Below are 27700 nucleotides of genomic sequence, written 5' to 3'. Positions count from 1 at the left end.
CAAGGTGTGGGCAGGACCCCAAGATGTGGACAGGACCCCAAGGTGTGGACAGGACCCCAAGGCGTGGGCAGGATCCCAAGGTGTGGGCAGGACCCCAAGGCGTGGACAGGACCCCAAGGTGTGGACAGGACCCCAAGGTGTGGGCAGGGCCCCAAGGTGTGGGCAGGACCCCAAGATGTGGACAGGACCCCAAGGTGTGGGCAGGACCCCAAGATGTGGACAGGAACCCAGCGTAGGCATCCTGCTCACAGAGGAGCCCTGGCTCCACTCCCAGCTCCCAGGACACGTGTGTCATTCCCAGGGGATGGTGCTGGCAGCCCAGGAACGCCGTGGCACTCACCATGGACAGGGCTTCCCGAGTCTGCTGGAGCAGGGGCTCGGGGAGCAGGGAGATGTGCACGCACTCCGGGACGTTCACGGTGCCGCCGTCCAGATCCGCGATCACCACGTCCAGCTGGGAGGGGGGACAGCAGTGGGACACAGCCCCGCTCCCCAGTCCCACATCCCAATCCCACAGGGCATGGGGAGCTATCCAGGTGAGCTGGCTCAGGAAAGGGCTGGGAGCGGGCTCTGGCTCCTTCCCTGAGCGCTGGGCACTCCCTGTGTCCCATCCCGTCCCCAATTCCAAGGACACGCTGGGATCCCTTGCTGGGGGGATAAGGGAACACCTGGCAGGAGAAGGACCCAGCCATTCCCACTGGACCCAGCCATTCCCACTGGACCCAGCCATTCCCACGAGCCCCGGCCATTCCCAAGTGACCCAGCCAACCCGCTGGCTCCTGTGGGACACCTGGATGCATCCCGGGCTGAGCACACAGAGCCTGTGGCCCTGGGCACCCTCAGGATGGACTGAGCTGTCACCCAAGCCTGTGACACCCACGCTGCTCGTCCCCAGCCCCCTGGCACCAGGACAGGGAATGGGGGCTCTCACCAGCTCCTGGGTCTCCGACTGGAAGATGGAATGGACGCCGATGATGAAGGGGGTGGGGGTGCTCAGCACCTCCAGGAGCTGGGCGGGCAGGATGGGCACGTAGGTGAAACTGCAACCAGAAACAGCCTCAGAACCAGCCCCAAACACAGCCCCACTGCAGCCATGCCAGCCCTGCCCCACGTCCCAGACACGATCCCGGCTCTGGAGCTGTGTCCAGGGTGCCCCTGGCACCCCCAGCCCCTCAGGCACCACGGCCACACACAGCTCCCAAAGGCTGTGGCTGCCCCATCCCTGTGATGGGGACTGGGGACAAGGCCTGCAGGGACAGGACACAGGGAATGGCTCCCACTGCCAGAGGGCAGGGATGGATGGGATCTTGGGAATTGGGAATTCCTGGCTGGGCTGGAATTGCCAGAGCAGCTGGGGCTGCCCCTGGATCCCTGGCAGTGCCCAAGGCCAGGCTGGGCACTGGGGCTGGAGCAGCCTGGGACAGTGGGAGGTGTCCCTGCCATGGCAGAGGTGGCACTGGAGGGGCTATGAGGTCCCTTCCAATCCAAATTATCCTAGATTTCATTATTCCATTATATGATCCCTGTCTGGTCTTGGGGTTGTAATCAAAGTCTGACCTAGGAAAGGGTTTCCAGCAGAGCCATTAACTCCAAAAGAAGAATTTCAGGAAAGAGTCTCCATGGAAAGGGGGTCAGGCCTTGGCTGGGGCTGCCCAGGGAGGTTTGGAGCACCCATCCCTGGAGGTGTCCAAGGAATTCCTGGAGGTGGCACTCAGAGCTCTGGGCTGGGGACAAGGAGGGGATGGAGAACAGCTTGGACTTGGTGACCCTGGAGGGCTTTTCCAAGCTCAGGGATTCTATTATTCTGTGAAAAGGAAGGTTCCTCTGGGACACCAACAGCCTCTCTGCAGCCTGGGGAGGCCAGGCCAGCCTGGAGACAGGAGCTGGCCAGGACCCTCAGCCCACCTGTCCCAGCCCAGCCCTGGCAGAGCTGCCAAGAGCCCCGGTGCTGCCAGGGCTGTGTTCCCACTCCCTGTGGGACATTCCCAGCTCCCCGGGGTGAGCGGGGTTCCAGCCATGCCACAGGAGCACAGACACTGCTGGGAACACCTCACTCCTGCTCATGGAACCATGGGATCTCCTGAGTGGGAAGGGCCCACAGGGATCACAGATCCAGCTCCTGGCCCTGCACAGGCACCCCAACAATCCCAGCCTGGGCATCCCTGGCAGCAGTGTCCAAACGCTCCTGGAGCTCTGGGGCCGTGCCCATTCCCTGGGGAGCCTGGGCAGTGTCCAGCACCCTTGGAAAAGAGCCTTTCCTGATGTCCATCCTATCCCTCCCTGGCACAGCTCCAGCCATTCCCTGCGTCCTGTAACTGGTCACCAGGAAGGACAGAACATCTCCCAGCACTGCCTCCAGAGCCCGTTTTGCCTGGGAGAAGAGGGAGGCGGGACTGGGAGATTCCCTGTTATTCCCCAGACCCCAGGGGGCACCGAGGGTGGGACAGGGGCACAGCTGGCACAGCTGGAAGCTCGGGGACCCTCACCTGTACTTGAGGGGGAACATGAGAGCCAGGAGGGCCCGGCAGGCGTCCGTCAGCCTCTGGTAGCTGCTGGAGAGGAACAGGATCTTGTGCTCGGTCAGCGCCGCGCAGAACAGGAACAGCACGTTGGTGATGCCTGGGCAGGGCACAGCAGGGGCTCAGGAATCGGGGGGGGTCCCTCTGACACCCCTCAGAGACCCCTGACCCCACCCAGGCTGCAGCCCACTCCCCATCCCCACATCCTGCCAGGAGAGGAGCTCAGCATCCCCCAAAGAGCCACTCGTGGTTCTGGTCACTGCCAGGTGTGCTCCCCCTTCCCAGACATGCTCTGTCCCTCCTGGGGGCTGGTGGCCTTTCCTGGGGGACACAAGGCTAGTGGCACCCCCAGACCCCAGCCCCAATCCCACCCTCCTGGAAAAGGGATGGCACAGCAGGGCCAGGGAGGCTCAGCCGGGCCAGAGCTCAGAGCCCCATGTGGGAGGTGACCCGAAGGGACCCCAGGTGCCACGGGGGCAGGGTGGGGACACGTCTCACCGAGCTGGCGGAAGAGCAGGGCCACGCTGCAGCTGCTGACGGGCAGCGAGTCATTGATGGGGGTCTGGATCACCTGCCTGTCCCCCGCTCCCAGCGAGATCGTCCTCTGCAAGGCAACACACACCTGGTCACCAGGGCCACCCAGAGAGGGGCCAGGACAGGGCAGGGGCAGCCAGACCCTCCTGGGCACAGAGCCAGGGCAGCCAGACCCCCGGGCACAGGGCCAGGGCCACCGTGCCCCAGCACAACCCCCGTCTGGAAAGGGAAAGAGAAAGGAAAAGAGGAAAAGGGAAAGGGAAAGAGAGAAAAAGATGCTGCCACGGCACCCACTGGGTGCTTGACTGGGTCCCTGGGCTGAGGGGAAGGAAGGCACCTCCTGCAACATCCCCAGCCAGCACCAGCAATGTCCCAACGGCCCCGAGATCCGCGTGCAGATGGGACACGATGGCTCTCTGGGACACGAGGGCTCCCCAGGATTTGAGGGATCTCCAGAACGCGAGGGCTTTCCAGGATTCAAAAGCTCTCCAGGATAAGAGGGCTCCCCAGGATTCAAAGGGGCCCCAGAATCTGAGGGGAATTCAAGCCTCTTCTGAGCCCTTGAAGCTCCCCTGTCCCAGCCTGGCTGTGCCCAGGAGCAGCCCCAGCTCCACGGCTTCTCCAGTGGAAGGAATATCCTGGGAGAAGGGACGGACACCCTGGGCACAGGATCAGTGCTTCTTCCCTGATACCACTGAATATTCCCAGCCCTGAGCTCATTCCCAGGGACACAGGGACACTCAAACATCCCCAGGCTGCCTCCAGGCCCCTCTCCTCCTCTTCCCACTCCTCTCCAGGGAAAACACTCCTGCAGGAGCAGCGTTCCCACTGCAGCCACCTCCTGGCGGAACAGCCCCAAAATCCACGGCTGAGCCGAGCCAGAGCCCTGAGCTGGGTTCTCACAAGCCCAGGAGGGCACCCAGAGAGGTGTGCCTGGAATTCAGCCCCTTCCCAGAGCCCAGGGACACATCCTGGCTGCCCTCAGGTGGGACACACAGGGACACACACCCGAGGGTGCCCTGAGACCACCAGGACCTGGGGCTGGGTCACAGCAATTAGCAGAGAGGCTGCTAACGAGGGGACGGACCCAGAGCAGGGAGAGAAAAGGTGGGGAAAAGAAGATGGGAAAGAAAAGGAGTTCGTACCACGGCTTCGTCCTCCGCGTCAGGCTGAGATGGGACAGACAGAGAGCACAGTCAGTTAGGACACACAGACAGGCACAGCGGGGACACGGACACCAGCAGGGACAATGGGACAGGAGAGGAGCCCAGAGACACGGACACCAGCAGGGACAACGGGACAGGAGCCCACAGACAGGGACAGGGACACCAGCAGGGACAGGAGAGGAGCCCACAGACACGGACACCAGCAGGGACAATGGGACAGGAGCCCACAGAGGGACACCAGCAGGGACAACGGGACAGGAGAGGAGCCCACAGACACAGACAGGGACACCAGCAGGGACAACGGGACAGGAGAGGAGCCCACAAACAGGGACACCAGCAGGGACAACGGGACAGGAGCCCACAAACAGGGACACCAGCAGGGACAACAGGACAGGAGCTCCCAGACAGGGACACCAGCAGGGACAATGGGACAGGAGCCCACAGACACAGACAGGGACACCAGCAGGGACAACGGGACAGGAGCTCCCAGACAGGGACACCAGCAGGGACAATGGGACAGGAGCCCACAGACAGGGACACCAGCAGGGACAATGGGACAGGAGCCCACAGACAGGGACAGGGACACCAGCAGGGACAACGGGACAGGAGCCCACAGACAGGGACACCAGCAGGGACAACGGGACAGGAGCTCCCAGACAGGGACACAGAGTGAAAGCAATGCCTATGGCACCGGGAAGGAGCGCTGGACACAGCAGGAGAGCAGGAAAACCACGGGAAGGGAAGTGCCACCACCAAACTGTCCCCCCCGTCACACTGTCCCTGTTCCCACGGCGCAGAGCCATCCTGCCCCAGCTGGGGGCACGGATCTGTGCCAAGCTCAGCGAGCCACGGTGGCAGGAGAAGCCGTCCTGCTCTGGCAGCCGCTCCTGGTCCTGCCGGGAGGAGCCGGCTCCGGGCAGATCCCATGGGAAGGGACTGCAAACCCGGCACAGCCCGGGGTGGGCAGCACCTCGCTCTGCCCCCAGCACTGGGACAGGCCTGGCTCCAGCCCTCTCCCACAAATCCCGGCAGCACCGCTGGCTTCTCCGGGACCTGCACGGCCCTGGGTGGCAGAGGGAGCCCCGGACGTGCGGCAGCACCTGCCCCAAATCCCGCTGGGATACGGGATCAGGGACAGCCCCCTCGGGGTCACGGCAGGGAGGAACCCCCTGTGGAGGCACAGGTGCTGCTGTCCCAGTGCCCTGCAGTCTGTCCCAGTGCCTGCAGTCTGTCCCAGTGCCCCGTGCTGCTGTCCCAGTGCCCCGTGCTGCTGTCCCAGTGCCCTGTGCTGCTGTCCCAGTGCCCTGCAGTCTGTCCCAGTGCCCTGTGCTGCTGTCCCAGTGCCCCGTGGCGTTGTCCCAGTGCCCTGCAGTCTGTCCCAGTGCCCCATGGTGCTGTCCCAGTATCCCATGGTGCTGTCCCAGTGCCCCGTGGTGCTGTCACAGTGCCCTGCAGTCTGTCCCAGTGCCCTGTGCTGCTGTCCCAGTGCCCCGTGGCGTTGTCCCAGTGCCCTGCAGTCTGTCCCAGTGCCCCATGCTGCTGTCCCAGGGCCCCGTGCTGCTGTCCCAGTGCCCCGTGCTGCTGTCCCAGTGCCCTGTGCTGCTGTCCCAGTGTCCCATGATGCTGTCCCAGTGCCCCATGGCGCTGTCCCAGTGCCCTGCAGTCTGTCCCAATGCCCTGTGCTGCTGTCCCAGTGTCCCATGACGCTGTCCCAGTGCCCCATGGCGCTGTCCCAGTGCCCTGCAGTCTGTCCCAGTGCCCCATGGTGCTGTCCCCATGCCCTGCAGTCTGTCCCAGTGCCCCGTGCTGCTGTCCCAGCCTGGCCAAGGCTGCTGCCCTGGATCAGCCTGGCTGTGGGATCATTCCTGGCACTCTGTGCTGGGGAAGGGAGCTCAGCTGAGGGAAGGCACATGGGGACACAAGCACACATCCACAGGGACATCCCAGGGGCCAGCAGGACACAAGAGCTCCAGGGCACAACGCTGCTGTCCCCAACCTCCTGCCAGGGGGTCCAGCTGGGCTTTCCCTCTCTGCCATCCCCAAGGATCCTCCCAGCTCCATGTGCTGATCCCAGCTGGGCCAGAGCAGGGCAGGCTGGAGGGACACATGGCTCTGAGGGGACAGCAGGGGGGTTGCTGGCCTCAGCTGCAGGAGAAGCTGCTGCTCCTCAGGCCCCCAGCACAGGCACAGGACACAGCACAGACACAGACACAGGTCCTGGCACAGGACCTGGTACAAACACGGGCACAGGACCTGGCACAGACACAGGCACAGACATGGACACAGGACCTGGCACAGACATGGGCACAGGACCAGGCCAGTGCCCCAGGAAGAGCTCCTGGCCCTGCTGGCCCGTGTCCTCGCAGCTGTCCCAGCCCTGCTCTCACAGATGGCCCGTGACCACTTGGCTCTGGAGCAGCTCTCCACAGGGGGATCCCACAGGGCTGAGCACAGAGCCAGACCCCAGGAGTGCCCACGGACCAGGGAATGTTTGCATGGATTGACCAGCACCTACGTCAAGCCCCTGGTGCTCCCTCCCAAGGCAGCAGGAGCCAGCACATGGAAGCTGCAGCAGGAGCTCCTTGGCTAATTGAGGATGTGAGCGGGATTTGTGCTTGGAAGCTCTCGGGAAGGCAGCAGGGCACGGAGCCAGGCCCTGCCCACGGGGCCCACTCCGGCATGGGGAGCAGGACTGGGCTGGGCTCTGAGGGGACAGAGCGAGGACAGGGATGGGGCAGCAGGACAGCAGCACACCCACCTGCGCTCCCCCCGTGATGGGGATGGTGCAGGTCAGCAGGTTCCCGATGACGTTCTCCAGGGACACGCTCAGCCCGTCCACGTAGATGGTGTAGATCAGCCCCAGGCTGTTCTGGAGAGGGGAGCAGAGCACGGATGAGCAGTGCAGGGAGCTGGGGACACCCCCAGGGCTTGTCCCCGGCCACAAACACACCCTGGCAATGCCAGCTCCAGCTCTTCCTCGTCCACAGGGATGGGATACTCCAGCCAGGAGCACGTCCCCATCCCTGCAGCGACCCCACCAGAGCAGGAGACGTGTCCCCAAGGCCAGAGCTCCGTGGGAGCAGTGCCGAGGGGCTTTCCAAAGCTCCAGGAGAGAGGTGACCGGGGCAGCTGGGCTGCTCCAGCCTCCCTGCACCCCCAGTCCCACACAAACCCCAAGGAAGGCATGGCAGGAGATCCTTCCCCAGCGAGAGCTGGCTGAGATGCCCAAAACTTGGGTGATGCCCTTGACAGCACACCTGGACTCTGGTCAGTCCTGGGTCCCTGCCCACAAAAACAGCCTATTCCAACTGGGAAGCAACAGCAGTCCCAGCTCTGGGGGCACCAGCACAGGCAGCCCTCAGGACAAGCTGGCAAGGAGGGATTTGAGGAATTTGTGTTCCAGGCACCCTCGGGGTGTTGTTTCCAACCATTGAGGAAAAGGGGAAACACAAATAATGGGATTTGGAGAGCAGGGCCAGGCAGACTCTGGCACAATGGAATAATGAGGGAAGAGCAGGATAAAGCTCTGCCCGCTGGAATAACGAGGGAAGATGAAGCTCAGATTCTTGGGCACTGCAATGAGGAGCTGGGAACTGTTTCTGTCCCAGCTGGCAGGACACCTCTGTCTTTGGGAACAAGTGAAGTGACCCTGTCCCCTGGAGTTGCCCCAACTTGTGCCTGGCAGGACCCCACTCTGCTGTCCCAGGCTTAGGAAAACAGATCCCGTATTTCAGAGAATTCCCACTCCACACAAGGCAGGGACACCTCCCACTGTCCCAGGCTGCTCCAGCCCCAGTGCCCAGCCTGGCCTTGGGCACTGCCAGGGATCCAGGGCCAGCCCCAGCTGCTCTTGCAATTCCAGCCCAGCCAAGAATTCCCAATTCCCAAGATCCCATCCATCCCTGCCCTCTGGCAGTGGGAGCCATTCCCTGTGTCCTGTCCCTGCAGGCCTTGTCCCCAGTCCCTCTGCAGCTCTCCTGGAGCCCCTTTAGGGCCTGGAATGAGCTGAAAGCTCTCCCTGGAGCCTTCCCTTCTCCAGGCTGGACACTCCCAGCCCATCCCCATGGACACAATCTGTACCCAGCCCTCCCAAGGCCTCCCCAGGCACACAATGCAGCACCTCTGGAGCCAGCAGGGCTGGCACAGACACTGTTCCAGGAACGGGCTGTTCCTCACGGGTTTCCAGGAGCGGGGCCGGCAGCTGCTCCGTGCCCCGCAGCCATCCGGGATCAGCTGCAGCCCCCACAGCTCCGGGGTGCCAAGGGCAGGACGGGGCCAGGCTCCCAGGGGCTGTGCCAGCATGTTCCCACTCCCCAGGCAGGAAGGCTTTCCCAGCACAGCTGCCCTCTCCCCTGAGCAGCATCCCAGCTCCCTGTGCCGCCCCGACTCACCCGGAACACCTCGGCGTGGTCCAGCCGCGACACCAGCACCAGGCTCTTGGGAGCGAACAGCTGGGCAGGCTGCACGGGGGACGAGGCCTCCTCCTCCTCCTCCTCCTCCTCGCCCTCACCGTTCCTGGCATGGCTCTGGGGCTGGGAAGGCACAAACCAGCCCGGGTTGGGGGTTAAGGGATGCTCTTCCCTGTCCCAAATTCCCAGTGCCAGGGTCCGGATTCCTGTGGCACAGGGAAGGCAGGAACCCCTGGCCAGAGCTAAGCCCAACTGAGTGCTTCTCCAGCAGCACTGGTGACCACCCTTTCCATCCATCCATGGATTCCTGTGGCACAGGGAAGGCAGGAACCCCTGGCCAGAGCCAAAAGCAGCTGGGTGCTCTTCCACCAGCACTGCTGACCAGCCTTTCCATCCATCCATGGATTCCTGTGGCACAGGGAAGGCAGGAACCCCTGGCCAGAGCTAAGCCCAACTGAGTGCTTCTCCAGCAGCACTGGTGACCACCCTTTCCATCCATCCATGGATTCCTGTGGCACAGGGAAGGCAGGAACCCCTGGCCAGTGCCAAAGGCAGCTAGGTGCTTCCTTGTCAGTGCTGCTGGCCACCCTTCCCATCTATCCATGGATTCCTCTGGCACAGGGAAGGCAGGAACTCCTGGCCAGAGCTAAACCCAACTGAGTGCTTCTCCAGCAGCATTGCTGACCACCTTTCCCATCCATCCATGGATTCCTGTGGCACAGGGAAGGCAGGAACCCCTGGCCAGTGCCAAAGGCAGCCGGTGTGTCCCTGTCAGCGCCGCCAGCCCCCGTCCCCGTGTCCCCGTGTCCCCGTGTCCCCGGTACCTGCGGGCTCTCCACGGCCTCCCAGAAGGTGAAGCAGGCGCAGTAGTGCCGCTCCGAGTTGATGTCGGTCAGCACGGCCACGAAGAAGGTGGGGGGGTTCCTCTCGGGGAAGAGCTGCCACCCGCTGGGCTGGCAGAACTGCGGGAGGCACGCGGCGGGCTCAGGGGCTGCCAGCCCTCACCCTCACCGGTGATGCCAGCCCCGACCCCCGGGCCCACGTTGCCCACAGAGCCTGTGGGGACGGGCAGCTCCACGGGCCAGGAGCAGGGAGGGCATTGGGCAGAGCCCCCCAGCTCCTGGAACCGCCCAACCCCGCTGGACCGGCTCCAGGAATTCCCAAATCCCCCCTGCGGGGAAGCAGGGCCAGCAGGAGCCACCTGGAGAACCCCACACCGGGAGGGGTCGTGATGGGAAACCCAGCCAGGCAGGAGCCCCCAGCTCCAGGGGAAGCTCTCCCCACAGCACAGAGACCCCAAAAACTCTGCACTGCCCCTATGGCATACAGACACCCCAAGCTCTGCAAAACCCCAGACCCCCATTGCACAGACACCCCAAACTCTGCACTGCCCCCAGACTCCCATGGCACAGGGACCCCAAACTCTGCACAGCCCCAGACCCCCATGGCACACAGACCCCAAACTCTGTACACCCCCAGCCCACCGTGGGCCAGACACCCCATGCCAGCACCACAGAGAGCCCAGAAGGAAAGGGGACACGTGGGACACGGGCTCTGGAGTGGCTCCAGGAGGTGGCACCATTCCCCTGGCACAAACACGGGCCCGGCGGTGCCATCTCACTGCACCAGCCCCTGACACTCCCCAGAGCCCCTCCCAGGGCCGGGGTAATTCCAGCCGCTGGCCCCAGGACTCCCCCAGCTTCCCGAGTCTCAGGGGGTTTTCTAGATTTCCTCAGGGCTGCATCTGGCTGCTGAGGAGCCGTGGAAAATTCCCTGGGTGCGGGACAGCCCGGCTCCTGCCAGGGCTGGAGGCACGCTGAGGACACGGGAATTCTGCAAACCCCAGGAGGAGAACAAGGTGGCACCAGGGCCTGGCGAGCTCAGGAAGCCAAGGTGGATCCCACCTGAGAGTTTCCCTGCTGTTCACCACTCCCCGTGCTCAAGGCACCCATGGATCCTCCTGTCCTCCCTGGGAAGAGCCCACGGGACAGGAGCTGGGCTTTGTCCGGATCCTTGGGATGGCAGCAGGAGGGACGGCAGGAGAAAGCACCCCAGGAGCTGCTTCCCACATTCTGTGTCCTTGGAAAGCAACACCCGGAGCTTCTCCATGCTGGGGCCTCCTGCTGGCTCCCATGGGAGCACAGGGGAAGGTTTGGCTCAGCAGAACACCGGGATGAGCACACGGTGTCACTGTGGCAGTGTCACTGTCCCGACTGGGAATTGCCCCTAACTGCTCCCAGCCCCACACGGAGATCTCCTGGCACTGCAGGAATGAGGAGCCCAGAGCACAGGGAGCTGCTGGGTCAGAATCATGGAATCAGGGAATCCTGACATGGTTTGGGTGAGAAGGGACCCCAGAGCCCCTGCAGTGCCACCCCTGCCATGGCAGGGACACCTCCCACTGTCCCAGGCTGCTCCAGCCCCAGTGCCCAGCCTGGCCTTGGGCACTGCCAGGGATCCAGGGGCAGCCACAGCTGCTCTGGCAATTCCAGTCCAGCCAGGAATTCCCAATTCCCAATCTCCCATCCATCCCTGCCCTCTGGCAGTGGGAGCCATTCCCTGTGTCCTGTTCCTGCAGGCCTTGTCCCCAGTCCCTCTGCAGCTCTCCTGGAGCCCCTTCAGGCCCTGGAAGCTGCTGGATGTCCCAGAATGCTGGCAGAGGTGGAGCAGGTCTGGAGGCCTGGACATACCCAGCAGGTGCCAAAACCATCCCAGAGCTGCCTCAGGACATGGAAAATCCAACACAGAGTCTGGTAGACCTGTGGCATCATGGCATGGAAGGTCCTAAAGCCCAGAGCCAAGGAAAGATCCAAAAAGGAGAGTGGGAATGGCCCTGAGCCCCTCGGGAGCACAGGGAGCCCCTGGATTTACAGGAATCTCCATTCCCACCTGAACCCCCCTGTTCCAGTAGAGACCCCAGGCTGTGAGGCTGCTCCCCTGGGAATGCCCTCACCCCTGGGAATGCCCCCACCAGGCAGCTCCCAGGGCTCTGCAGGAACAGCTCTGGGCAGGCAGGGAGAGGCTCCCAGGGAGATTTATCCACCCTATGTGCCTGTCCCCAGAGGAACTCGATCCATTCAAATGAGATATTTCTGTTGGGAATTGCTGCCGGACACTGCACGCAGCCAGGAGCTCCAAATCCCACCTCCCTGCACACCCTGGGAACGCTTTTTTCCCCAAAAAGCTGTCAAGGAAGATCAGCCCTGACCGCAGTGTCACGTCCCACCCGACCCCCAGGATGGGCTCCCATGGATTTCCCGAGCTGCCTTCGGATCAGCCCCACGTGCTGCTCCCCCAGGACACTCAGAGAGTTTGTGGGAAGCCCTGGAGCCACCCCTGGCTCCCAACAGCACAGGGCTCCAATTGTTTAAATTCCAAGGATTTTTTGGCTGGACAGTTTGACCCTTGGGAAAAAACGCTGCTTTGCTCCTGCTTGGGACAGTTCCCAAGTCCCTGCAGACACCAGGAAACTCGGAGCAGAAAAATAAAAATAAAAATAAATGTGTGTTTTTGCCTCGGATAAAACAGCACAGAAAGGTCCCAAACTGTGCTGGAATTTCAGGGGATGGAAGAGGAGCTGGACACTGCTGATCCCAGTAACAATGGGATGAGGAGCCAGCAACCCCAGTGATGATGGGCAGGGACACCTCCCACTGTCCCAGGCTGCTCCAGCCCCAGTGCCCAGCCTGGCCTTGGGCACTGCCAGGGATCCAGGGGCAGCCCCAGCTGCTCTGGCAATTCCAGCCCAGCCAGGAATTCCCAATTCCCAAGATCCCACCTAAAAGGATGTCCATCCCTGGCACAGCTGCCCAGGGCAGTGCTGGAGTCCCCATCCCTGCAGGGACTTCAAAGCCACGTGGATGTGGCACTTGGGGACATGGGCAGTGGTGGCCTTGGCACCACTGATTGCATTCAATGGGCTCAGAGGGATTTTCCAACCCAAATAAATCCATGATTCCATGAACCCCAGGGGGAATGGAGCAGCTACCAGAGGGCTCAGCCTGCGGGTCTGTCCCAGCCCATCCTTTTCACTGGGAATGGAGCTCCAGCTCCTCCCTCAGGGTCCCTGGAGCTCCAGGGCACAGGGCCAGGATTGGGAAGAGCTCCCACTCCAGTTCAGCAACGAGGGGAACAACCCCACCCTCCAGGATGAGCTGGAGCTACTCTGGAGGATCCCCACAGCAGCACATCCCGGGAATGTCCCAGCTCTGAGCTGATCCCAAAGCACACCTGAGAGCCAGTGACCGTGTCCAGAGGGCTGGGGACACCCAGACCCCTGGGATCCAGCCTCGGGCAGGGCAACAGGAGCTGGGGGTGCTCAGCCTGGAGAAAAGGAGACTCAGGGCTGGCCTCAGCTCTCTCCACAGCTCCTGAAAGGTGCCTGTGCTCAGCTGGGCTTGGGCTCTCTCTCCAGGCAGCACTGACAGAGCCAGAGCACACAGGCTCAGGCTGAGCCCAGGGAAATTCAGGTTGGATATCAGGAAAAAGCTTTTCCAGAAAGGTGATAAAGTTCTGGAATGGCTGCCCGGGGAGGTGGTGGGGTCACCACCCCTGGATGTGTTTAAACAGCCTGGATGTGGCACTGGGTGCCAGGGTCTGCCTGAGCTGTTGGGCTGGGCTGGATCAATGCTCTTGGAGGTCTCTCCCAACCCTGGGATTGTGTGTGACTGTGTGAATTCTGTGTGATCCTGTGTGATCCTGTGTGATTCTGTGGTTGTGTGATTCTGTGTGATCCTGTGTGATCCTGTGTGATCCTGTGATTCTATGAAAGGCCTGCCCATGCTCCTAAGACACTAAGCTGCATCCATGGCTCCTCCAGGACACATTCCAGCATCCCAGAAGAGCATCCCAGAAGAGGAGGGGTAGCAGGAGGCCGGGAGAGGAGCCAGCACTGAATCCCACAGTTTCTGGAGAGTTCCACAGGTGGAGATGCACCCGGGGCAGGTGGGAACTGCTCCCTCCTGGCCCCCCAGTCAGACCCCGTGTCCCATGTCACCCCCCGGTGTCACCCAGCCACTCACCAGCTCGATGCCCTGCGGGAAGGGGTTGTCCTCCCAGTCCTTCTCGGGGAAGCGCTGCAGGATCTGTCCCTGTCCATCCCCGCTCCCTGTGGAGATAAAATGGGATTAGAGGGCAGCAGGTATCCCGCACCTGCCAGGAATGTCCAGCTGGAACCACCCTGGGGTGCTCCAGCTCTGTATGGATGGGGCAGCACAGGAGAGACCCCAGCCCCTTCCAGGCTGAGCAGCGCTGCCCACTCCAGCAGGGAACAGCAGAGATTCCAAGGAATCCTGGAGCAAACAGCTCCCAGAGCCTTCTCTGGAGGTGGGAACGGTACTGGAGCAGCAGCTCCAGCCCCTCTCCAGCCAGAACTTCCTTCCCTGTGATCCCAACACGGACAGCACCCCCCACTCTGAGCTGCACTCCCTGCTCCTCATCTCCCCGCTGGCCTTCTCCCAAACAACCCTGCCCGGGATTTGCTTTCGGGTTCCTGGCAGCTCCTGCTTCCCCGGGGCTTACAGAGCACTGGGAGCACTCCAAACCCCCACCTGCCCCCCAGGCCACACCACTCCAGACCCTAAATCCTGCTGTTTCCCATGGAGCTGGCCTGGATGGCCTGGAAAAGGCTCAGCAGGGCAGGCGGGCATTCCAGGAGCAGCCGGTTCTGGGACAGCTCGAGGTGACAGTGACACCAAGTGCTCCTGTCACAGACCCTGCCAGGCTGGGAAGGGCTCCCACACTGCTCACGCCTCTCCAGAGACAGAGCCGCTCCTGGATCCAGCTGGGAATCACAAATCCCAAGGATTCTGGCCCAGCCACGAAGGCAGGCAGCCCCGAGATGGGGAGAGGGGGCTCCTTGCAGCCCCTTCCAGAGCTGCTGAGGGATTATCCATTTCCAGGGACCACCCGGGGCCTCTCCCATCCTGGGAGCCGGGTCCTGGCCATGGAATGGGGCTGGGAAAGCAGGAGGAGCACCAGGGAAGGGCTATTTTGGGAGCCCAGACGAGTCCCCAGGGTGTCGCTCACCGCCTGGCAGCCACAGCTGGATTTAGCAGCACCAGGGAAAGGGGCCATTTATAGCCCTGGGCCCAAAATGGAAAGGCTGGAGCCAAACTGGGCACCAAATATCCACAGGGACTGGGTCAACCAGATCCTGCCTGGCCACGTGCTCCCACACCACATCCCTGCTCCTACACCACGACCCTGCTCTGTCACCACATCCCCCTGGAGGCAGCCCTGGCACCCAGTGCTCCCAGCCCTGGCCAAAGGCTGCCCACTCCCAGTGCCAAGGGCTCGGCTCAAGCTCCAGACAGGAAAATCCCTTGAGATCCACATGGGAGGATTATGGCTCCGGCGGCTCCAAGCTGTGCCCTCCACATCCAGCCCTGCCACGGCTTCGCTGCAATATCCTCAGTTAAAGGGGAATAGATACAAGACCACAAAATCATGGAATGGTTTGGGTGGGAAGAGACCCCAGAGCCCCTGCAGTGCCACCCCTGCCACGGCAGGGACACCTCCCACTGTCCCAGGTTGCTCCAGCCCCAGTGCCCAGCCTGGCCTTGGGCACTGCCAGGGATCCAGGGGCAGCCCCAGCTACTCTGGCAATTCCAGCCCAGCCAGGAATTCCCAATTCCCAAGATCCCATCCATCCCTGCCCTCTGGCAGTGGGAGCCATTCCCTGTGTCCTGTCCCTGCAGTCCTTGTCCCCAGTCCCTCTGCAGCTCTCCTGGGGCCCCTTTAGGCCCTGGCAGAGCTCTGAGCTCTCCCTGGAGCCTTCTCTTGTCCAGGTGAACATTCCCAGCTCTCCCAGCTTGGATCCCTGGGAACTGAGGGGCTCCAGCCCTGCAGCAGCTCCATGGATTCCTCTGGGCTCTCTCCAGCAGCTCCAGGTGCTGCTGCTGTGTCCCCAGGGCTGGGGCAGCTCTGCAGGTGGGGTCTCAGCTGAGCACAGGGGCAGGATCCCCCTGCCCTGCTGCCCACTGGGCTCAGCCCAGGGCTGGGGGGTCTCAGGCTCATCATCCTCAACACAAACAGAAATCATTCCAAGGGCTGTTGAGGACAATGGGAATCTGGACTCACAGGGTTTTCCCAGAGCCAGGAGCTGCCACCCTTCAGCCAGCTGCAGGCAGGTACATCCTGATTTTAGGGACTGTCACCAACAGCCCGACTCAGGAATGCAGCACTTCCCTTGGGCAGCCCGATCCCAGCCTTCCCACTTCCCACCATTCAGCTCCGTATCGGGCTGCGGGATCGGCGCGTCCCTTCCTGCCCGGGAGAGCTGGACCTGCCACTCTCCTGCCATCCCAGCTGAGATCCCTGGGAAAGCTCGAGATTCCTGGGAAAGCACGTGTGCCTGTGAACCTCGGCCTGCGGGCAGCTGCCGCTCCATCCTTCCTGCGGCTCCTGCAGGGCCGGGGGGACACCTGGGGGAGCCCGGCCCCTCCCCGGGCCGCGCTGGAAGGTCACGGGATTGTTGTTGTGATACAGGAAATTCTAAATAAGCCCAGAGGTAAACACGGGGCTGAGCCACGGCACCGGATGACCCCGGCTGGGAGCGCTGGCACGCCGGGACGCTGCCGGGAACAGCGCTGCTCCGGACACGGGTCACGGACACTCGAGCGCTGTCCCCCGCTCCCCGTGTCCCCTATAAATGATGGGGCAAGAGGAGCTGCACCTCAGCCCTGCACACAGACCAGCCAGGCCTCTGACACCGGGTCTGGAGTGTTCCCAGAGCCGGCAGGAGGTGCCCAGCTTCCCTGGAAACCCCCGCGCATCCAGAGGTGGAGCACGGCAGCCCCACAGGCAGGTCCTGCTCTGGGGCAGCCACGGGGTCTGGGCAGGGAACCAGCCCTGCAGCAGCTCCTGCAGCCCTTTCACAGAATTCCCAGCTCACACAATCCCTGGGTTGGGAGAGACCTCCAAGAGCATCGATCCAGCCCAACAGCTCAGGCAGACCCTGGCACCCAGTGCCACATCCAGGCTTTTTAAACACATCCAGGGGTGGTGACCCACCACCTCCCCGGGCAGCCATTCCAGAACTTTATCACCTTTCTGGAAAAGCTTTTTCCTGATATCCAACCTGAATTTCCCTTGGCTCAGCTTGAGCTTGTGTGCTCTGGCTCTGTCAGTGCTGCCTGGAGACAGAGCCCAAGCCCAGCTAGCACAGGCACCTTTCAGGAGCTGTGGAGAGAGCTGAGGCCAGCCCTGAGTCTCCTTTTCCTGAGGAGCTGGATGCGACAGAGAGAGAGGAGAAGGGAATTTTCACAGGGATGTGAGGCAAAGGAGCTTGTTTGGAACAAGCCCTGTCCCACCCCTCACACCTGACACCCTCCACTCCCAGGTGACTGGAGGTGTTTCACCACCAGCATGGGACCACTGGTCCAGCCAGTCCCCAGGAACAGCTCCTCTGCAGGCTGGGACACGACTCCCACACCCCTGAAACTTGGGAATTCGGGATGAAATCATCCAGGGGAAGTCAAAGTTCAAACAACACAGCTCAGCACTGGAGCTGGCACAGGTCACCAGAGCAGCTGGGGCTGCCCCTGGATCCCTGGCAGCCCAAGGCCAGGCTGGGCACTGGGGCTGGGAGCACCTGGGCCAGTGGGAGGTGTCCCTGCCATGGAACTGGGTAAGACTTAAGGTCCCCTCCATCCCAAACTATTCCACGATTCTGTGTCCTCCCCACAAGAGCCAGAGCTGTTCCAGCCCTCCTTCCCCCCAGGCTCCAACCTGGAGGTGAAGTCCAGCCAGGAGAGAGTGTGGAATCACTTTGGAAACATCCAGTACCTTCAGATACCTTAAATTATTCCAGAAACATTCATTTCACACCATCAGTGATTCTCCAGCTCCCCCAGGTTCAGGGGCAGCCTCATCCCTGCCTGGAAGCATCAGCTGAGGCTTCTGAGAGCTTCTCGCTGCAGGAATTATTTATAAATTCAGCAGCTTTACAGCACCAGAAAATCCTTGGTGCTCCAAAGTCCTGCCTGGAGGTGGCTCCTGCAAAGGCAAGGACAGAGCAGGCACGAGGCCACACAACCTGCCAGGACCTGGAGCTGCTGCCCAGGACACTCAGAGCTGAGTTCTGACCCCAGCCCGGCCCCGAGCTGCTCCAGCACGGGCAAACGAGCCCAGCCTGGCAGGAGCAGGACACTGAGGGGGCTCTCAGAACAGGGCAGGAGCCATGAATCCCTGCAGCAGCACCAAACAGGATTGGGAAATGCCCCACAAGCCCTGGGAGCCATTGCATCAACCAGCACCAACCAACGCAGCCCCTGAAAGCACCCCAGGCCAGGCTGGGCACTGGGGCTGGAGGAGCCTGGCACAGTGGGAGGTGTCCCTGCCATGCCAGGGGTGGCACTGGAGGGGTTTTGGGGTCCCATCCCACCTGACCAACTCTGGGACTCCCTGATCCTGCAGTCATGCTCTGTCCTACCTGTGCACTGAGTGGTGGCTCGTGCCAGGGCACGGCACACAGCCAGCGCAGGGAGGGCACTGGAGGGCTGGAACGTGAGCCCAGCGGGGCAGGAGGCCGATGGCCCCTGGGCTGTGGCAGCCCCGGTGTGGGCACAGCCCCAGGGCAGGGACTGTTCCCTGTGCTGGCCCTGCTGAGGGACCCCCTGGAATCGTGGGGGCAGCTCCGGGCCCCTCCTGCCAGGAGAGCCCTGGAGGGGCTGGAGAGGGTCCAGGGAATGGAGCTGGGAAGGGGCTGGAGCCCCAGGAGAGGCTGAGGGAGCTGGGAAGGGGCTGAGCCTGGAGCAAAGGAGGCTCAGGGGGGACCTTGTGGCTCTGCACAAGTCCCTGCCAGGAGGGGGCAGCCGGGGGGCTCAGGCTGTGCTCCAGGGAACAGGGACAGGAGGAGAGGGAACGGCCTCAGGCTGGGCCAGGGGTGGCTCAGGGTGGATTTTGGGGAAATTCCTCCTGGAAAGGGCTGTCCAGCACTGGCACAGGGCTGGAGTCCCCATCCCTGGAGGGATTTCAAAGCTGTGTGGATGTGGCATCTGGGGACAGGTCAGCAGTGGCCTTGGCAGGGCTGGGAACGGTTGGATTCAATGGTCTGGGAGGGCTTTTCCAACCTGACTCAGTGAATCCACGGTGCCAGAAGAAAACAGCCCTGTCCCCAGGGAAGCCCTGGGCAGGACATTCCCACGCCGATGGAGCCACTGGGATTTGTCACCAGCAGGGGCTGCCAGCCCAGGTGGGCCAGAACCGGGGCCCAAGGACCCAACCTGCCACCACCAGCTGCTGGCACAAACCAGCGGGGCCACGGCGGGATCAAAGCCTGGCATTGGGGCTCCGGCAGCTCCGCCTGCAATTCCCCAGGATCTGGGAGCAGCACAGCACCCAGAGCTGGGCCCGGGCCAGTCCAGGCTGCAGCACCTGCCCTGCATGGCACCGGCACCGGGCAGGAAGCTCCGGAGGCAGGAAAAGCCTGCGGGAACACGGCTGGAGCCTGCAGCTGCCAGGGAGCTCCCACACAGCCACAGGCTGTGTGTCACACCAGGGGCTGATGGCCTGGGATGGTGACATCCCATCCCGTCCCCAAACCCCTGTGACCACCTCCTGTCATCCCTCCAGTCATGTCCAGGAGCTGCAGCCCCTTTCCCACATCTCCACCACAATCCTGGAATGGGTTGGGTGGGAAGGGACCCCAAAGCCCCTGCAGTGCCACCCCTGCCATGGCAGGGACACCTCCCACTGTCCCAGGCTGCTCCAGCCCCACTGCCCAGCCTGGCCTGGGGCACTGCCAGGGATCCAGGGGCAGCCCCAGCTGCTCTGGCAATTCCAGCCCAGCCAGGAATTCCTAATTCCCAAGATCCCATCCATCCCTGCCCTCTGGCAGTGGGAGCCATTCCCTGTGTCCTGTCCCTGCAGGATTGTCCCCAGTCCCTCTGCAGCTCTCTTGGAGCCCCTTTAGTGGCACTGGGCACTCTGGGACACTGGGAGGTGTCCCTGCCATGGCAGGGGTGGGGTTTGATGTCCCTTCCCACCCAACCATTCCATGATTCTCTGATGTGTCACACCAACCTGAGGACAACCAGCCCATCCTTCATCTCTCTGTTCAGCAGGAATCATCACCTGAGTGGGGAGCTGGGATATTCCAGCCCTGGCCATCAGCTCCTCCCTCCCTCCCAAAGATCAGGAATAAGGCACAGACAGGGATGAGCCATCCCATCCCATCCCGGCCCTGCAGCCCCCCGCCCCCAAGCCCACCCAGAACAACACCCGAGTGTCTGCTGCGGGGACAAAGGAGCCTCTGTTGCTGTGACGTGTCCCCGCCGGGGGCACGGAGAATGGCCTTTCTATGGAGGGAACAAAGGGGCCGTTTGTGGGGCCGGGGGCGGCCCCGCTGCTCCGGCCACCGCCAGGAAAGCCCACCCGGCCCAGGGCGAGCACACGCTCCCTGTCCCACCCCTGGCCACCAGCATGGGATGGGACAGCCCTGTCCCCACCAGCACCAACGGCAGGTGCTGGCAGCTCCCTGTGCCAATCCCAGGATCCCTGAGGCTGGAAAAGCCCTCTGGGATCACCGAGTCCAAGCTGTGCCCAGCGCCCACCTTGTCCCCAGCCCAGAGCCCTGCGTGCCACCTCCAGGAATTCCTTGGACACCTCCAGGGATGGGGACTCCAAACCTCCCTGGGCAATGGAATCCCTGTTCCAGTGCTGGACAACCCTTTCCATGGAGAAATTCTTCCTGAAGTGGCACTTACCGGACCCCCAGTGTCCCCTCCAGCTGTCCCCAAGGCCACATCGCCCCTGTGGCATGGCCGCTGTGCCCCCTAGAACGGGACATGCAAAATCCCAAGGAATAATTTCCCACTCGTGGTTCTCTCCATGTTTTAGTGCAATTCCACAGGACAAGGAGCTGGGGAAGGACAAAGCCCTTCCCAGACAGCAGGAACCCTGCAGGAGCAGGGTGACAGGGACACCTCTGGCTCAGCCAAAGGGATTTGGAGGGGATTTAGGGCAAAAGTCTCCACGAAGTCACACCCAGAACAGCAATTCCTGTCCTGAGTGCAGCTAAAAAAAGGGAAAAACTTAGGAATAAGGGCCTCATTCCCTGTTTAAAGGTCAATGCAGTGATGTCTGAGGATGTGCTTGACCTGCTGGACATAGGGAAGATAAGGATCACCCAGGGAAGATAAGGATCACCCAGGGAAGATAAGGATCACCCACAGCCTGAGACACAGAGCTGGGTGAGGAAGCAAACTGTCTGCATGCAACTCCAGGCTGGAAAAACTCCATCCAGCCACGGAAGGCTTCCCACGGGAGGCAAACCCCTCCAGCCTGGGGTCACTCACTCCCAGTTACAACATCCCGGAGCAGCAGCAGGCAGTGCTGGACCTGGGGACACTCCCAGCACGGCACCTCCATGGAGCACGGCTCTCATTCCCTGTGGAATTCAGGGAGCAATGGCTTTGGCAGGCTCTGGGTGAGGGTGTTTGTAGAAAGCTGAAATGAGGCAGGTGAAGCAGGGGCCAGCGCTGATCCCCCCACCCTGGCTCACACCAGTCCTGCCCCGGGATGTCATTATTCCTCAAACCTCTTCCTAATTGCTCTCAGCTTCTCCCAAATCCCCCTCAAATTCAGGAGAAATGTTGTGGAGAGCCATCTCTCTCTGCACGCAGCCCGGGGGCAGTGCCAGGTGCCCTGCCAGGACCTGGGGGCACAGACTCCCAGGGATCCGGAACGCTGGCAAATCCTTGGCCAAGAGTGCGGCTGGAAAATCCCAGGAGCCTGTGGGATGTGGGGTTCTCCGCTCTCCCAGATCCTGCAGGAAGATCCACTTGGATCCTGCCCACACCCAGCACTTTTGGGATGGCACTCAGCACGTGCCCAGGGGGCCGGGGAAGATCCCAGGATCCAGGAGTGGTCGGTGAAGAGGGAGCAGCCCAGCATGGAATCACTGTTGTCCTGGGAGGTCAGATCCTGGCAGATCCCCACCTCCTCCACCCAAAGCTGGGGCTGGGAGCGGGCTCGGCACAGCCCGGGTAGAGCCCGGCTGTTCCCCAACCCCGTTCCAAGGGAGAGCTGTGTTTATCTTTGGAAACATTAAGGCAGAAGAGGAAGTAATTAAATTTTAAAAACCCCGCCTGCTTCCGAGAGCTCGGCGCAGGAAAGCGCTGCCGGCCCCCAGCGTTCCTGGCAGCGGGACACGGACACGGCCTGCAGCTGCCACTGCTCACCCCGAGCCACGGCTGCAGCAGGAAGTGTTTCCATAAATCCCTGGGGGACACGGCCCCACAACCCCTCAGACCACCACCCACACGGGGCAGGAGCCAGAGGTCCCTTTGGAGGAGCCCTCCAGGAAAATGGGAAGCTGGGAGGGCCCAGGAGCTGCTTTAAGGGATCCCAGGTGACCTCTGAAGGTCCCTTTGGACCTCATATCCTCTGGGGTTCTACAAGAGCAGCCAGGTGACAGTGACACCTGGCTGGGGGGAGAGGGTCCAGGAGGGTTCCAGGAGAGCTGCAGAGGGACTGGGGACAAGGCCTGCAGGGACAGGACACAGGGAATGGCTCCCACTGCCAGAGGGCAGCAATGGATGGGAGATTGGGAATTGGGAATTCCTGGCTGGGCTGGAATTGCCAGAGCAGCTGGGGCTGCCCCTGCATCCCTGGAATGTCCAAGGCCAGGCTGGACATGGGGACAGTGGGAGGTGTCCCTGCCATGGCAGGGGTGGCACTGGAGGGGCTCTGGGGTCCCTTCCCACCCAAACCATTCCAGGATTCCCTGACTGCATTCCTGGAGCCGGGTGGGTGCTGTGGCTCAGCCCCCCGGGAGGAGGATCCCGGTGTCCATCGGGAGCGCCGGTGTCCGGCCATGGTCCCGTGGCCAGAGCTGCTAAAAGTGTTTTGGGGAGGAACCTCTGCTATTTTTACCTAATGCCAAATTCCAGCTGCTTCCCGGGGGAGCCATTCCCAGCTCCAGTGGCACCCCGGGTGGTAATTATGGGGCTGCCAACATTTACCCACGGCCTAAAAACAGCCCTGGCTGCTCCCATGGCCCCTCCTGCCCTGTGGGAAAAATATGTGGGATTTACGAAATGGTTTGGGTGGAAGGGACCTCAGAGCCCCTCCAGTGCCACCATGGGCAGGGACACTTTCCACTGTCCCAGGAGCTCTCCTGGAGCCCCTTCAGGCCCTGCCAGGGGCTCTGAGCTCTCCCTGGGTCCTTCCCCTCTCCAGGTGAACACCCCCAGCTCTCCCAGCCTGGCTCCAGAGCAGAGCTGTTCTCAACTGGCAAAGGGACACAGAGGGAGAGTGGGACAGGATCCAGCCACAGGCACAGAGCAGCTCCAAGCTCCAGGACAAAAGGCCTCAGTGCCAGCCCCGCTCCCATCTGTGCCGGGCAATTCCCTGCAGAGCAGCCAAGGACAGAGGGAAACCCCAAACCCAAATCCCAGCCAGGGCCGGTCCTCACGGATCACACGTGGGTGCCCAAGTCCCTCCCTGCTCTGTCCTGCCAGGGCACAGGGAATGCTCCAAGCCCTGCCTCAGTTTGTCTTGACCCTGCAGGGATCATTTCCACCCAGCCTCTGCCAGCATCAACATCTCCCACGAGGGCAGAAGGAGCTTTTGTTCCCTGTGTCCCACACAGGCGGCGACTGCGGGGCCGGAGCGTGGCACATCCAGGGGGGAGCTCTGCAGGGAGGGACAGTAACAGGAACCACCGGGTAGGAATGGAGAAGTGGGAATGGGGTCAGCTTCCACAGGGGCTCAGCTGGGCTCGGCAGTGCCGGAGCCACCAGAACAGACGTGGGAGGAAACGTCCCACCAATGTGGGAACTTTGAGAATTCCCCGAGAACACACTGACCTGTCCCCAAGTGCCACATCCACACAGCTCTGAAATCCCTCCAAGGATGAGGATTTCACCCCTGGGCCAGTGCTGCACAGCCTTTCCAGGAGGAATTTCCCCAAAATCCACCCTGACCTCCCCTGGCCCAGCCTGAGGCCGTTCCCTCTCCTCCTGTCCCTGTTCCCTGGAGCACAGCCCGACCCCCCCGGCTGTCCCCTCCTGCCAGGGACTTGTGCAGAGCCACAAGGTCCCCCCTGAGCCTCCTTTGCTCCAGGCTCAGCCCCTTCCCAGCTCCCTCAGCCTCTCCTGGGGCTCCAGCCCCTTCCCAGCTCCCTCACCACTCCTCACGGGATCTGTGCTGCAGAAGGGAATCCCCTCCATCAGGGAGGGCCCTCCCCAGGGATCTGCCTCTCCTGGGGCAGCGGGAACAGCGCAGGGTGCACGAGGAGGAAGAGGCTGAATCCAAGGGGAACTGAAACCCCACTGACCACAGACTGCTCCGGGATGGGGAAACGACCCTGCCCTGGAGCCCTCAGCTTCCTCATCGGCATCTCCCAGAGAACCAGGGAATTTTCTGAAGCAGGTACAGCTCCCGTGGAGCAGCAGCAGCCCCAGCGCCTGGAGCTGCCCCTCAGCCTGACCCCACAGCCTGGAGAGGAGCCCTGCTCTGCCCAGGCTCGGCAATGCCAGTCCCTGCTCCCCCCAAACCCCATGGCACACCACCCCAGAGGGTCCAGCCGTGGTCCCAGTCCTGCCCCAGTGACCTGGAGCAGCTCCTCACCTCTGATCCTTGGGAATGAGCAGGGAGACGGGAATGGAAGCACCAGGGAGTGCTGCCAGCTCCGAGCCCAGCCAGGGATTCCTGGCATTAGCACATTCCCAGCAACTCCTGCTCCCAATGGACCCCACCAACACCCAGCTCCCCCAAACCCACCTCATCCCCCCACAGGGATTATCTGGGAACGCTGGGACAGGCTGGGATGAGTCCCAAGGTCACAGAGCCGAGTGGTTCTTCCCCAGTGGGTGCTGGGCACTGCCAGGCTCCCTGGGGAATGGGCACAGCCCTGAGGCTGCTGGAGCTCCCCTCCCAGGATGCCCAGGCTGGGATTGTTGGGGTGTCTGTGCAGGGCCAGGAGCTGGATCCGTGATTCCTGTGGGGCCCTCCCAGCTGAGGATGTTCCAGGATTCAGACTTGTCCCTGGAGCTGCTCCCAGCCCAACCCCGGCTCCTGGAGATCAGCAGGACGTGGGGCCCTTCCCAGCTTATCCCAGGGGTTTGAGCTGAAGAGGGGAGATGTGGATGGGATATTGGGAAGAAATCAATACAAAACGTGACTCGAAATTCCCCATTTCAGTGGACGTTCCTGGAGAATGCAGTTTGTCAAGTGCAGAGGGACTGGGGACAATCCTGGAGGGACAGGACACAGGGAATGGCTCCCACTGCCAGAGGGCAGGGATGGATCTTGGGAATTAGGAATTCCTGGCTGGGCTGGAATTGCCAGAGCAGCTGGGGCTGCCCCTGGATCCCTGGCAGTGCCCAAGGCCAGGCTGGGCACTGGGGCTGGAGCACCTGGGACAGTGGGAGGTGTCCCTGCCATGGCAGGGGTGGCACTGCAGGGGCTCTGGGGTCCCTTCCCACCCAAACCCATTCCAGGATTCCATGACCCTGAGGCACACCCATGCCTCAGGCAGGGGCAGAGGCTCTGTTTGATGGGAAGGGCAGGGAATCCCAGCCCCATGGGATCCTTCCCAGAAGGAAACACAGCTCTGCTCCTCCACCCAAAGCAACAGAACCAGGCAGGGGCTGGGCCCTCACACACCTGGGAGCCGCCCTGGAGGGGATCCTGGGGAGCAGAGGACAAGGTTGGAAGGGGTTCCATGAGACTTGAGGAGCTCCTCCATCTCCACCAGCCTAAAATCCCCCATTTCCCAAAACAACTCAGCTGAAATCCTTGGATCACTTTGACTTTGAGGAAGACAGGAAAGCCTCGCTGGAGTAAGGAAGATGAATTCCTTGTCCTGTGGAGCAGAGGAGAATCCAGCTGGAGCAGGAATGCTCCTCACGGATGTGCCTGGCACATTCCACACATGGAGCTTCCAACCTTGGAATGACAGCTCAGACCCGAGAGAGCAAACATTCATCTGTGCTGCTGCTCTGCCAGGAAAACTGAGAATCGTGGAATCCTGGGATGGGCTGGGTGGGAAAGGACCTCAGAGCCCCTCCAGTGCCACCCCTGCCATGGCAGGGACACCTCCCACTGTCCCAGGTGCTCGGCCACGGCCGCCCCTCTGCCCCAAACTGCTCCACTTCCCCCACGGTAAAACCCTGATTTCCCAGAAAAGAAAAAAGCACTTGGAATTTGACCCAAATAAATCCCATCTCTGGCGTAGAGGTTTTTCCAAACCCTCAGCAAGTGACTGACCCCCCGTTCGGCCAAAACATCTTGGGATTTACCAAGCTGGACAAAAAAAAAAAAAAACAACCATTAAAGAGTTCAACAATAAAATAAACAACCCCAAACCACCGAGATGACACACGAGGGGTAAAACCAAGTCAGGCATGGGGCAAAGGTCAGGGGAAAATGAGCAACAAACTACTGAAAAACACCAAAAAATGGAAATGAACGATAAATTCAACAGGAACACCGAAAATTCAAACATTTTCTCCAGAGTCAGTTTCCTGTCCCGCTTGGATTTTCAGGAATATTGAGTGATGTCCGTGCTGACCCCGTCCCCCCGGGGATTTCAGCAGCACAGCTGGTTCCAGACACACCAGTCCCAGCAAAAAAAACACCTAAAACCCCCAAAACCACTGGCTAACGGCCAGAAAATCGGGCAAACACGCCGCAAGCATTCCAAACTTGGACATGGATTAAGGATTAAGGTTGGTTTGGATGCACAGAGCTCGGGGGAGGAAGGATGGGAGGGACCCCCCCCAAGCCCCATCCCAGAGCAGAAGCGACATTCCCAGAGGCAGGAACTATCCCAGAGCCCTGGGGATAATCCCTGCGTGGGCACACGGGGCTGGGATAAATCCAGGGCTGGGATAAATCCCACAGACACATCCCAGGCCTGCCCGGGACCGCTGGAAACACGGAGTGATCCCGGTGGGGATCCCATTCCCATCCCGGGAATGGGAACCCAGCAGTGACCCCAAAAGGCTCCGGGAAAACAGCGGTGCCGAGAGGATTGTGGGGTGATGTGGCTGGGGACAGAGGCACAGCCCCGTGTCCAGGGGTCCTGGGTGGACACAAGGGGGAGGGAGCACATGGAGGCTCCTGACAGGAATAACTGCATGGACTGCAAAGTGGGAAAAATGCCCCAAACCTATCCAGGATGAGACAAGGAGCACTGGAACTGCACTGGATGAGCCCACCACCTCCCCATTCCCTCCTTCCCACCCATCCCAGACTGGAGCAGGAGCTGGGATGAGCCCAGCACCTTCCCACCCATCCCAGACTGGAGCAGGAGCTGGGATGAGCCCAGCACCTTCCCACCCATCCCAGACTGGAGCAGGAGCTGGGATGAGCCCAGCACCTTCCCACCCATCCCAGACTGGAGCAGGAGCTGGGATGAGCCCAGCACCTTCCCACCCATCCCAGACTGGAGCAGGAGCTGGGATGAGCCCAGCACCTTCCCACCCATCCCAGACTGGAGCAGGAGCTGGGATGAGCCCAGCACCTTCCCACCCATCCCAGACTGGAGCAGGAGCTGGGATGAGCCCAGCACCTTCCCACCCATCCCAGACTGGAGCAGGAGCTGGGATGAGCCCAGCACGTTCCCATTCCCTCGCTCCAGACCCGGGGAGAAGAGTCCACATTTTCCATCAAACATTTCTGGGAAAAGATCCAAGAGCTGTGAGCAGCTCCCGACTCTCCCTGCTCCTCCAGAGCCCCTTCCCTCCTCATCCTCCTTTTGCCCAAAACCAGGGCCAGGAGATGGGATTTTGTTTTTGGGGTGGTGCACAGTGACATTCCCACCTTGTCCCCCTTTTTCTGCCACTCCCTTCCAGCCACCCCAGTGCTTGGAAAATTCCATGAACCCCAAAGCCCTCCTGGGCTGGGATGAGGCAGCAGAGCCAAGGAAAATAATGTGCAATAATCCCACTGAAATTATTTCAGGGACAGAGAATGGGATGGCTGCAAGAGGGAAGCCATTCCCTGTGTCCTGTCCCTGCAGGCCTTGTCCCCAGTCCCTCTGCAGCTCTCCTGGAGCCCCTTTAGGCCTTGGCAGGGGCTCTGAGCCCTCCCTGGAGCCTTCTCTTGTCCAGGTGGGCAC

At 61.7% G+C, this 27700-nt stretch overlaps 1 protein-coding gene across 3 annotated transcripts in view; it reads right to left on the bottom strand.

The window, feature by feature from the left end:
- Nucleotides 1-27700, bottom strand: part of SBF1 (SET binding factor 1) — a 65012-nt gene that overhangs the window by 23982 nt on the left and 13330 nt on the right. For all 3 annotated transcript variants that reach the window (XM_053942188.1, XM_053942189.1, XM_053942190.1), the window contains exons 2-9: nucleotides 13650-13735; nucleotides 9453-9590; nucleotides 8611-8751; nucleotides 6978-7088; nucleotides 3018-3123; nucleotides 2487-2619; nucleotides 932-1040; nucleotides 341-454 (exon numbers count right to left, since the gene is read on the bottom strand). In XM_053942188.1, the coding sequence (XP_053798163.1) occupies nucleotides 341-454; nucleotides 932-1040; nucleotides 2487-2619; nucleotides 3018-3123; nucleotides 6978-7088; nucleotides 8611-8751; nucleotides 9453-9590; nucleotides 13650-13735 (938 nt within the window). The remainder of the gene's footprint in view (nucleotides 1-340; nucleotides 455-931; nucleotides 1041-2486; nucleotides 2620-3017; nucleotides 3124-6977; nucleotides 7089-8610; nucleotides 8752-9452; nucleotides 9591-13649; nucleotides 13736-27700) is intronic.

The sequence above is a fragment of the Vidua chalybeata genome, chromosome 5 (genome assembly GCF_026979565.1).
Source record: "Vidua chalybeata isolate OUT-0048 chromosome 5, bVidCha1 merged haplotype, whole genome shotgun sequence".
Lineage (NCBI taxonomy): Eukaryota > Metazoa > Chordata > Aves > Passeriformes > Viduidae > Vidua > Vidua chalybeata.
This window is presented reverse-complemented; position numbering and strand designations above follow the sequence as displayed.